This window comes from Crinia signifera, chromosome 9 (genome assembly GCF_055691185.1).
Source record: "Crinia signifera chromosome 9, ASM5569118v1, whole genome shotgun sequence".
NCBI lineage: Eukaryota > Metazoa > Chordata > Amphibia > Anura > Myobatrachidae > Crinia > Crinia signifera.
The window spans coordinates 129,950,023-129,962,062 of NC_139225.1; the positions used below are offsets into that span (position 1 = coordinate 129,950,023).

At 45.7% G+C, this 12,040-nt stretch overlaps 1 protein-coding gene across 1 annotated transcript in view; it reads right to left on the reverse strand.

Annotated features, from left to right (window-relative positions):
• LOC146036030 (cytochrome P450 2C8-like) overlaps nucleotides 1-2,522 on the reverse strand; it is a 28,063-nt gene extending 25,541 nt beyond the window's left edge. The window contains exon 1 of the mRNA XM_083159796.1: nucleotides 2,292-2,522. Within this exon, the coding sequence (XP_083015922.1) occupies nucleotides 2,292-2,471 (180 nt within the window). The 5' untranslated portion in view covers nucleotides 2,472-2,522. The remainder of the gene's footprint in view (nucleotides 1-2,291) is intronic.
• Between the last annotated feature and the right edge of the window lie 9,518 nt (nucleotides 2,523-12,040).

Here is a 12,040-nt window from a genome sequence, read left to right on the forward strand (position 1 = left end):
TGAATCTAATCCTGCAATGCATTTAAAAGCAAGACACTCCGTGGTTGATCCAGAGGTGGATGGCGATGCACCCATGGCTTTGTGTACTGGCTTTGGCCTGTTTACTCTTTAATACAAATGATGCTTCAAACTCCCATATCCATGCAAGAGAACGGAGATGCCCATGATCAGCATCTGTAGGTTCAGAAATACTAATATAAGCCCTTCCCTAGGTGTACAGGCGTGTGTCTCAATGTGAGTGGGAACACCAACTGTTAGCGTTCAGTCAGAAACCACCATAGGTTGCAGCATCAAAACTTTCATCAGCCCTATGGCAGGTGCAGCCTTCCTGTCCTTGTACAGCCTCCCATGTGGGTGGATGCTCACATGCCTATAATAAAAAACATTTCCCTCCCGCACAAGGCCACCTCCTGGTAACCACTCAGGGACACCCACCACTTTTTAAAGACATTCCTGATACTCAACTGCAGTGACGCCTCAAGGTCCATACAGACTGGGCATTTTTGACCAGCGTGTATGGCCAGCGACGATGTGAAAGTAGGACTGTGGAAAGTAGTTCAGTCTGTAGGTAAAACCAGCAGAGGGATGGCAGCAGCCAGCAATGATGCGGGGATGTGCATCAGCACTAACCACTGGGGCATACACACTGGGCGGTTTTGAGCTGAAAGCAGCTCAAAACATGAAAAGTAAGCCTCAGTATTGTACTTTCAGCTCAAAATCGCCCAGTGTGTACGGACCTTTAGAGCATACTCTGTGTAATACCATCCCTCTAGGGGCCAGGGCCTGATTCAGGCTTGTTGGCAAGGCTGCAAATGCTGCAGTTGGGGCAAATGTAACATGTGCAGAGAGTTAGATTGGGGATAGTTATTTTGTTTCTGTGCAGGGTAAATATTGGCTGCTCCGTTCTTACACTGCAATTTAGATTTCAGTTTTAACACACCCCATGCAAATCTAATGGGTCATACATATGGGGTGATTTAAGCCCCATTTCTTAGCGATCTGACTAGATCACTTAGAAATGAAGCACAAATCGCTGTGTGTACTGTATATGCCCCATAGCTATAGCGATGCGCGGCCCCACGCGTTGGGATCACCGGATGTCAGCTGCCTGCCCACTTCCTGCGTACGCATATCTAAGTGACCTGAGAGTCACTTTAGATATACATTCCTTACCACAAATTTCGATGGTCGGCGATCTTCAAAAGATGTGAGTGTTCCTCCACAGCCTTTGAATGGATGTTTATGTTAAATATACATCCGCAGCCCATGCAAGGGGGCGGGCGAATTGGAACTCGCATTGGAAGCCACAGGAGGGGGTGTGGAGGGGAGGTCTGGGGTCCTGGTGATTTGATCATAATCCCGCCTCCTGCTTTACAATGCCCACATTACTGCCATTGTGTAGTGGGAGGTGGGGCTACAATGATGCAATTTAGCACAAATCATGTTATCTCCCTGCCCACTTCTACCATCTGAACAGGTGGGGATGAGTGGCTGAATGGGGGTGCAGGCGGGAGGAAGCTTCTAAAATGTCCAGGAGCCTTCTGAACATTCCAGGTACATACTAGCAATTCTCCCACAGCACAAGGGACCCGGTACTTAACCAGTGCAGTGGATTATTCAGCAGTAATGCTCACTGTTATGCATGTAACAGGCACACAGCGTGGAGCAGAGCAGAGGGACTACCAGCCAGTGATAGTACTGTACGTTGGTAGCAATGCAGGATACACGCAGTGAATAGCGTGGGCAGTGCCGTATACCACAAGGTCTCACTGAGCTAAGTGGTATGAGTCCATGTCCTATGTTTTATCAATGGACACATATTTGGTAGGTTCAGGGCCAGATTCTCTAAGCTTCAAAAGTGATAAAATGGAGAGTGATAAAAAACCAGCCAATCAGCTCCTGTCTGACATTTTTCAAACACAGTCTGTGACATGGCAGGTAGGAGCTGATTGGCTGGCTGTTTATCACTCTCCATTTTATCACTTTTGAAGCTTAGAGAATCTGGTCCATATATAATTTTTCAATTTAAAGAAATTAAAAATGTTACTTTTTCTTGCAACCAATGTTATGAAAACTGTTTTCATAATGATGACAATGAAAATACAAAGTTGCAGTGCCACATAGCAACCTATTGGATTATAAATCAGTTCTCTAAAACTAGGCAACATGAATGCAGGTGTTTGATTGGTTGCTGTCAGTAACAGTATGTTCTCCTGTACGCCAACTCTCTTACATGTGACCACATTTATGTAATGTACGCTGTTTTCTTTATAAATAAGTTCATTACTCACCTTCACTAAAGACTGGGGCATTTCCTTGGGGCTTATTTTCATCATATTTCCTAACAAGGGCAGTGGGGCTGGTCCTGGTGGCATGTTCTTTGCCCTCAGTTTCCTCCTCCATTTGAAGTAATACAGGACGAGACTGGCACAGACAGCCAGGAGAAGCGTGCCTGAGACTCCCAGCTCCATTATGTATCTCCTATATAATACTGTATCAGCAGCAGTCTGAATGCAGGAAGTGTGCTCGGGCCTCCTGTATACTGTATCAGCAGCAGTCTGAATGCAGGAAGTGTGCTCGGGCCTACATGTAAGGTGACACTGGGGATTCATGTAGTGAACACTGGCTGGGTGTGTCCTGCACAGAGCTAGGATATGCATTGTTATCAGTTCAACTTACATGATTTACAACCGTTATAGTGTAGAGCAGCTGACTGCAAGCATATAGGATATCCAAAGGTTAACACTAACAATAAAAAAACATCTCTGCTTAGAATGTCAAAGGTAATTTATGTTATTATATACTGTTGTCAGTGACCCTCACATTGAAAGATTTGATGTCGAATGCCCAGCCAACCCTACTATATTCCAGCCAGTCTGTAGCCCTTTAGACACAACTCCTACTACTCTCCCTCCTGCCAGAGCAGATGGTACACTGCTACAACAGTGGTAGCCAACTCCAGTCCTCGAAAGCTACCAACAATTCACATTTTCCAGACAACCTAGCTCAGGGTTGCCGACTTTTAAATGCTCCTCTCCGGGAGAAGCCCGGAGAGGAGACTTTCCTTACCCGATCGGGGGCGGGGTTTGGCTGTGACGTCATTAAGCCCTGCCCCCATTACGGGAAATAGTAGAAATGACTGATCTCTATGGAGGGGGCGGGGCTAAAATGACATGATTGTGCCTTTTTAGCTCCGCCCCCTCCTCTGAGACCCGCGGATTGTAGCATTTACATGCTGCGATTCGGGGGGCTCAGGGGGGTCCCCCAGATTCCGGGAGGGTTGCCCACCCTTCCGGGGGGCCGGGAGGAGGACCCGATTTTCGGGAGACTCCCGGAAATTCCGGGAGGGTCGGCAACCCTGACCTAGCTGCTGCAAAGGCATAGCTGCCTACCCTCCTGCATTCTGCAGGAGACTCCCTGAAATAGCAGCAATCTCCCTCTCTCCCTCATTAGACTAGCAATCTCCCTCATTTCACCCAGCCCACATTACACTGTTACATTTTTTGGGGAAAAAGGAATAAGAGATAAGGTGCCCATACACGTTGCAATTTAACTTTTAAAGTTCAAAACGCATCCACCCATGGGTACAATATTGTATAGCACAAAAAGTATCTCCAACCAGTACTTTTTGTGCTACATCGCATCGCATCAGTTTTGTAGTACATGCGATGCGATGTCCATTAGGTAACTATTAACTCAAAAAAAGAGGATAAAATCGCATTGCATCGTACCCGCACAGTAGATCGCATCGCATCGCACCCCCCTACAAGTGCCAAAATTGCACGGCACAAATGAAGTTCAAAACGCACAGCACACATATCGCAACATGTATGGGCACCTATAGATACATTTACACTGAGTCATCAGCACCATTTTTCGGCACTTTAGCAGGTATAGTAGCTCTTTACTAACAGCTTTGCGGCTCATCTACATTTGCATATAAGTCATTTTAAAAGATTCCTCTCAGATGTAGCAGAACACACCCACGCTTCTAGGTGCCACGTTCACAATCTCTTTTCACAATCTCTCCATTTATGGAACTAGACACGCCCTTTGGGTGGAGCATGACACGCCCCTTCAATGGGAGGCTGTGCAAAATTCTACTAACAACTATAATCTCCCTGAAACTAGTTTTCAAAAGTAGGCAAGTATGTGCAAAGGTGCACTCATTACTCCCTGACACATTTTAAAAGATCCACAGGTGGAGCTAAATATTTCACTTGCGATTCTGTGAGGAGTTCTGGAAAACATTAACTGCTGGTAGCTCTCGAGGACTGGAGTTGGCTACCCCAGCCCTACACCTACAGCCAAAATGAACTGGTCACTCATTTTACAGAATCCTCATATTTGGGGCTGTAATTCAGGGTTGCCGACTCTCCCGGAATGGCCGGGAGTCTCCCGAAAACCGGGACCCCCTCCCGCCCCCCCCCGGAAGGGTGGACAACCCTCCTGGATGCAGGGGGACCCCCCCTGCGCCCGGATTGCGGCATTAAAATGCCGCAATCCTCTCGTCTCAGAGGAGGGGGCGGAGCTAAAATGACACAATCGCATCATTTTAGCCCCGCCCCTCCACGGAGATCCGTGAATTCGGCAGTTTGTCATCATGGGGCGGGGCTTAGTGGTGTCACACTTAAGCCCCGCCCCCTGAGCGGCTGCTGGAACTCTCCTCTCCGGGCTTCTCCCGGAGAGGAGAATTATAAAGTCGGCAACCCTGCTGTAATTCCACCTTTGAGATCTCAGACTTCCCTGCTGCACCCTGTCACTGTATTTCTCCTGTCCATTCCTCCCTTTTGGTTACAACACTAAAATAAATGCTTTAAAAGCCTCAGTTACAATGACAAATCTTACAATAGAAAAAGTCCCTACTTAATTTTCTTTTGTAATCTGCAAAGGAATAGCTCCAGATTCCTGCTCGTTCTGTTCAACCACTTCTCCCTCCTCTACCAGGCCCCCATTCCCTTCCCTTCTCCTTACATTACCAGTCTCCTCCACCCATCTCCTCATTTATGCTAAATGACCATATAAATTAAAGAGAAAGAGGGAAATTTACTAAGAATACGAATATGATTGTTCGTATTCGTATTATTAATATGAATGAATATGACTGCATATGGCTGTTTTAGCCGTATGCAAATTCGTATTCCAGAGGGGAATTTACAAAGCAGTCAAATACGACTGCTTTGTAATCCCCAATGTCGTATTCACTCGTATTGATTCGTATTATCGGCCGTATATATGGCTGCTAATACGAATTCCTATCGGCTGCAGTGTGTAAAAAAAAAAATTAGAAAAAATAAATAAGAAATAAAAAAAACGGCATGGGGTCCCCCCCTCCACGGCCGTAACCAGCACCAGGCTGAAAGAGCCGGGGCTGGTATTAAAAAATCATGAAACCAACTAGATAGGGCTTCGCTGATTTTTTTAAAACTAGCCCCAGGCTCCAGGGCTGGGGCTGGTTCCCAAAATACGGTGGACAAAATGACTAGGGGTCCCCCGTATTTTAAGAACCAGCCCCAGGCCCAGCCAGCAGGGTAATGCCACAGCCGGGGGGAGACTTTTTATACAAGTCTCCCAGGCCAAAGCATTAACCCTACCGACCAGTCAGTCTGGCCAAGGGTCCTGGGGAAGTGGGGACCCCCCCCCAATAAAGGGGTCCCCCCCTCCAGGACTTACCTGGCCAGGCTGAAGCCTGGTGCTGTCCTCGATGCCCCTGGGCGGTGGGCATCGAGCTGATTGAAGTGTAAAAAATAGAATAAAAAAATCTTGTCTTATACTGTGGAACTATGAGTCCCAGCAAGCCTCCCCCGCATTCTGGGACTTGGAGAACCACAAAGTGCCAGCGGGCATTAAAGGGCCCGCTGGCACTTGTAGTTCCACAGTAAAAGAAATAGAAAAATAAAACTGTAACACATACAATACACATACATACTGATACTTACCTTTCTTGAGCCCGTAGGTAGGTCCCTGGGTCCGGGGTCCTGACGTATTCATTCGATGGTGTATTCATCATATTTGTAAATACAAATACTAATGTCCCATCAATACGAATACAAATAATCGTATTTTTGGCATAGTAAGTGCCAAAAATACGAATAAGCCCCCCAAAAATCGTATTTTACTATAAAAATATTTTTTTTTGACGAATTTAGCTTAGTAAATTTCCACCAGAACCTCTTAAATGCAAGAATTACATGCATTTAATATCAAAAAGAGATTTTGATAGACTTGCAAATGCATGCATATTCTCCAGGATATTACAAACAAACAGGAATGTGGTGGCAAATTGTCACTGTCAGTTCAGTTATGTTACAGGTTTATCATCCCACTCTTTTGTATATAGTATGACAGTTTAGGTTAGTTTAAGTGCGTGAAAATAAAATAATTTATTTTAAAAAACTGTTTATATACAGGCATATCATATACTGTAATTGTATCATATATAATGAAAGTTTAAGACTGCTCCTAACCTCTAGGGGGGGCAATTCAAGGGTTTTGTGCACAGACGGCCACCCACTAGGTTGCCCAATTGAGCAATTCAGTTTAAGCACCGACATTGCTGTTATATTATACTATCATGCTGGTGGTGCTGGTAACTTGTGTGTGTGTGTACACTGATGGTGTACCTACAGTACCTTATGGTGTACCTACTGACCTGTCCTTGTGGCCTGACCTATGTGGGGAAAACTCAACGCACCTTTAAGGAGCGTATGGCCCTACATAGGTCAGGCATCCATCAGTGACCAGCCAGTGGCCCGCCACTGCATCAAGTTTGGACATAGTGTGGCCAGCATGAGATCCATGGTCATAGACCAAGTACCTGCCTCCTTAAGAGGAGGACATAGGAACAAGAAATTGATGTAATTGGAGTGTAAGTGGATTTTCTACTTACAAACAATATCCCCAAAGGGCCTTAATGAAAATCTGGGACTCCAGTGTTTTCTATAGGTTCCTAAATATCTGATGTTAAGCATCAGTGAGGTTCCTATATCCCTTCGTATCACAGCTCCTTCATAATATGTATGTTTCCTTTTAAAAATATATCTTTAAAAATATCTCTCAAAATAGTGCTTCCCTCTGTATATAATATATCACTGTATTACTGTATTTGTACATTTTCTTCACTGCCGATTAACCTCTAATACTGTATATCTGTTAATGATTTTTGAGTCTAATTCTGTGACTACAAAGTTGATGCAGATTAGTAGCTGGCGTTGTAACCAAAAAAGTTTTTACAATGGTTTTATGATTATTTTTAACCCGATTTTTTATTTCTTTCTGTCATTATAGTTTGTGTTTATGCATGTTGCTTGGCAACAACGCTGGTGACGCTGGGACGTGAAGCATGGAGCGGGTCAGCTGATGGGGAGTGAGGTAAGCTCTACACACGCTGGCTCCGGGAGGTTTGGTCACACAGAGTGAGCGTGGCGCGTCATCCTGGTGTGCCGTGAGGAGGGGGACCTGCTTCCTGATGCTGTCGGCTACAGCTGATCACCGTGGTACCGGTAAGCCCAGGTGTAGCCTGATCATGTTGGGGGCGGGATTTGTCTGCTATTTAATGTTGTTCCATTCAGTGTGCACTTGTATGTCCTTGATAACGGATTAATTTCCGAAACGCCATTGGATATTAAAGGCTTTTTTATTTCACCTAAGAAGTCTGAGGAGTGCTGCCTTATTTACATACCTGTATTGGAGCAAGCACTTTTGTTTCCTGGGAAGGCACCACAGCCATACTTATACAATAGCGAGTGCCGGGCCTACAACCTTGGAATATATATATATATATATATATATATAGACGGAGGTGACGGACCGGCACTCCTCCCTTAGAGGTATATGCTGTCGTGCCTTCCAATACAAGTAGGTACGTTAGTGGAAGAAATGGCGGCACTGGCAGTCTTGTTTGAAGAAAATCACAGCATTTATTTTACATCACAGCAATCAATGGTGCATGGGTGACACCCATGCACCATTGATTGCTGTGATGTAAAATAAATGCTGTGATTTTCTTCAAACAAGACTGCCAGTGCCGCCATTTCTTCCACTAACGTATATATATATATATATATATATATATATATGAATAAGCAGGGTTAGGCACTCCAGGATTCGTCCAAATAACAACTGACCGGGGTGCTATACAAGTAGTAATGTAAACTGGGGTTCACTACAGCACTCACTCGGATTCCTTTAAATAAGACGCCACACCGTGGAACTGCGTGTCAAAACCGACGTTTCGGATATAACTCCTTTATCAAGACCAATTCATCCAACAATACATACATTAATAGAGCTTACCCATATACCACATCTGCAGACTGCCTACAAACACGCCACTAATTACCCACCCCTGCTTCACACGGGTACATCACCATTATTAGAAACATTGGGGCAGATGTATTAAGCCTGGCGAAGAGATAAACTGGAGATAAAGTGGAGAAAATGTGGAAGGAGTTAACTCACCAGCCAATCAGCAGTGTTTGAAATATGACAGTTGGAAGTTGATTGGCTGGTGCGTTATCTCCTACCACTTTTTCTCCACTTTATCTCCAGTTTATCTCTTCGCCAGGTTTAATACATCTGCCCCAATGTACCTGTGTGAAGCAGGGGCAGGTAGCTAGCACAGTATTGATGTAAGTGACAGCATTGGCTCAGTAGCAGGGGGTTGGCTGCGACAGTACTGAGGAAATTGCATCCCACCCCTTGGTTATCGGTGACAGAAGTAGGCACCCCCGCTAAGGTATGTGTTACTACAACAGCCACCGCGCCCTCCCAACTTCAGGGCCTGGTGCCTGGCGTACTCACTTATGCTGCCCTGGAAAGGGAGTCCCTTTCTGGCCTCTCACTCCCCACTGACACAGTTGGCGCCATCAGCCCATCCATTCCGCCCTGCACTTTGCTCCTCTATTCCAGTCCCTTTCCTTCCTAGCTGCTCTCCGTCCCACTACTGCTGCTGCCATGTGACCTGCTCCGGCCAAGCATCCGCACTACCCTCTCTCCCGGCTATATCCCAGCAGCTTCCCTTCCCGGAGACTGAACACAGGCAACAGGCAGAGAGGGAGAGGGAGAGTCCGGGCTGTGGCTGCTACCAGGTGTGCTCTTCTCCCATACAGGATAGGCCGATGATTAATATACCTTCCTCGAGAATTGCACTATATACAGTAATAGTGAAAACTACACAAAAAGTCACTTTTGTGACTCTTTTCCTATGATCAATACTGTAGGTAAAGTAACGTAACAGTACATATTCTATAAAATGTTCAGATGGAGTCAAAAATGGGCCGCGCATGTGTGTGAGGTGCTCTCGCGCCTAATTCGTGGCAATGGGTCGCACGTGAGCCGCTCGCACGTCCCCACCTCGGCGAACATCATGCCGAGACAGGGCGATCTGGCGCGCCCGTGGGATGAAGAACCGCGGTTCCATCTGTATTCTTGGGCATATATGATCTAATCATTCTGCCAGAGGTACTAAAATCAGTGCTTTAACTCTGATGAAGGGCACCATTTGCCCGAAAGCACGCTTAAGCTGTGTGAACACCACCGAACGGATCCTGTCCTGAGGCCGCAGAAGGAGGGCTGCATTTCCAACATCTACCGCTGGCCGGCTGTTTGGAGGACCTGCATGTTCCGAGGCACAGTTCTGGGATCCTACTACCCTGAGGGGTTTTTGCTTGATTTTATCTACCGCATGTGAGTGTATTTAATAAATCTAATTTTTTACTTTTGAAAACCGTCTCTGCACTATATACTTCTCATCGCGTCCACAGGGACAATTCATGTGGAAGATTGGATTGGACAGAAAAGACCTGTTGATATGCACATAAAATCTATCTGAATGTGAGTGCACTGAATAAATACCAAATCAGCCTCTTTTTCAGACATTATTGCACTATGGTCTTTTTGTTTTCGAGTTTCTTTTAGATCATAGAGACTCCAAAAAGAATATATCTTAGCACATTGTGTAAGTGATATATGTGTGTATATGTAAAACTCGCCAGTGGATCTACATAAAATTGTTGTATGTTCTATGTCTTAAAGCCACAGTGAAGGCTTTTTTGTATTTCCTGGGCTGAATTTGATTGCGCTGTGGGTTATTTAGTATTTTTCTCTTTTCGACCATGCAGTGTGAGATGCCTGGCATGAAAAAAAGGCAAGTTACCATGCAACTATGCTAATATCATTCATTTGATATGCGAAGCTTGTACATTGTGTGTGACAGAGTCTGTACATAGGGCCTAATTCATGTTTGTTCTCAATGCTGATGTTCACGCAACAAAGCATTTATCTGCAGAATGTGCATGTGTCTCGATCGCAATGCTGCTCGCTCTGAGAACTTTAACACAAAGTGATTGACAGGAAAGGACTGTTTTGGGTAGGTTACCGGGAGAGGCAGTAAACATTCAGGTGTGTCGTGTCTGTTATGGGTGTGTGTAACTTCCTTCAGCTGCGATCATGCATAGAGAGAAACTTTGTAAGGTGTCGCTACTGCTGTGCCCAGTCTGAGTAGCCATAGGTTTATCCTTACTGTCCATGTTCCTTAATTTTGTTTATAGGCCGCAAATGTGTTAGCAGCACCCGCCTGCGGATGAGGCCATGCTGGTGCGTGCGGTCTAACACGCACCAGGATTTCCCACCACTGTGTGGAGTGTGTATGTTCTCACCATCCTTGCGTTGGAATTTTCTGGGCACTCCAGTTTCCTCCCACAATCCATACTGGTAGGCTAATTGACCCCCCCCCCATCATCCAAAATATGGACCATCAATTTCAATGTTTCTTTGTAGGTCATGGAAATATATTAGCAAGATCACATTTGTGGGGCGTGCCAGAGGGAAACGCTCATAACAGCATACCACACACTCCACACACACCTACATCACACTCTCTACTCTACCAAACCAGAGTATTTTCAAAGGTCCATCCGGCTGTATGGTGACTGTGGACAATTGCTCCCACACATTCTATAATTAGTACTTTTGCTAAAAATCTACAGAAAACGAGTGACACAAGGTGTATGGGCTACAGATAAGTGGGGGTGGGGGTGTGCTGGGGTGATTGCTGGAATAGGCAGTTTATGAATGATGATACACTCTATGCTAATATTCACACAGTACACAAAATTAAATGCTCTGCATTTGCCTATATGTGTTTCATATGAACAGCATTGGTTATTTCAGAAGTGAACACCTAGGCCATTGACTATTTCTCCACTACTATTTATTTGAATACATATTGAGATTTTATTTTACTGTATGAAGAAATATTTCTTTAATCCCTGAGGAAACTTCCATTTTTCAGAAAATGATCTATTTCAATCTTTCTATTGTACTGGGGCCTGTGATTTTCTGCTTGGAGGAATTACGGTTTGTACACTCACAGTTGGATACTTCGGTACTTGTTTCCTAGCACGGCGCCAGCGATTTTAATTGCATCCATCGGGACCCAAAAAAATCGCGTCGATCGCATCGCATGCAACCAAATCGCATGCGATGTGATCGACGCGATCGACGCAATTTTTTACATTGGAACCAATGTAAAATGGTCCCTGAGACCCGATTTTACATTGGCCCCAATGTAAAATGCCCCCCAGATCCCAATTTTCATTGTATACCCACCCTCATATGTGAAATGCCCCCCCATTGTTAACGCCACCCCACGATCAACGCCAACTCAAAGCGTGGTGAGCGCAGCGAGCCCGCGAGGGGCGGCGGTACGCGTCCTCCGACCTTTTCATACCCCCACTATCTACGTCGGCGTGGAGTTGATTTTATATAGTGTGGTGAGCGCAGCGAGCCACCGAGCCCGAAGCGTGGCGAGCGCAGCGAGCCGCGGGAGGGGACGCGCATTACTTCACAGGTATTATGCGTCCCCTCGTGGGGCTCGCCACACTATATAAAGTCAACTCCGCGCCGACGTGGATAGTGGGGGTATCGCGGGCTCGCTACGCTCGCCACGCTTCGGGTTGGTGTTAATCGTGGGTTGCCATTAACAATGGGGGGGGGGGGGGCATTTAACATACATATTGCCCATTAGGGTGCCTATACA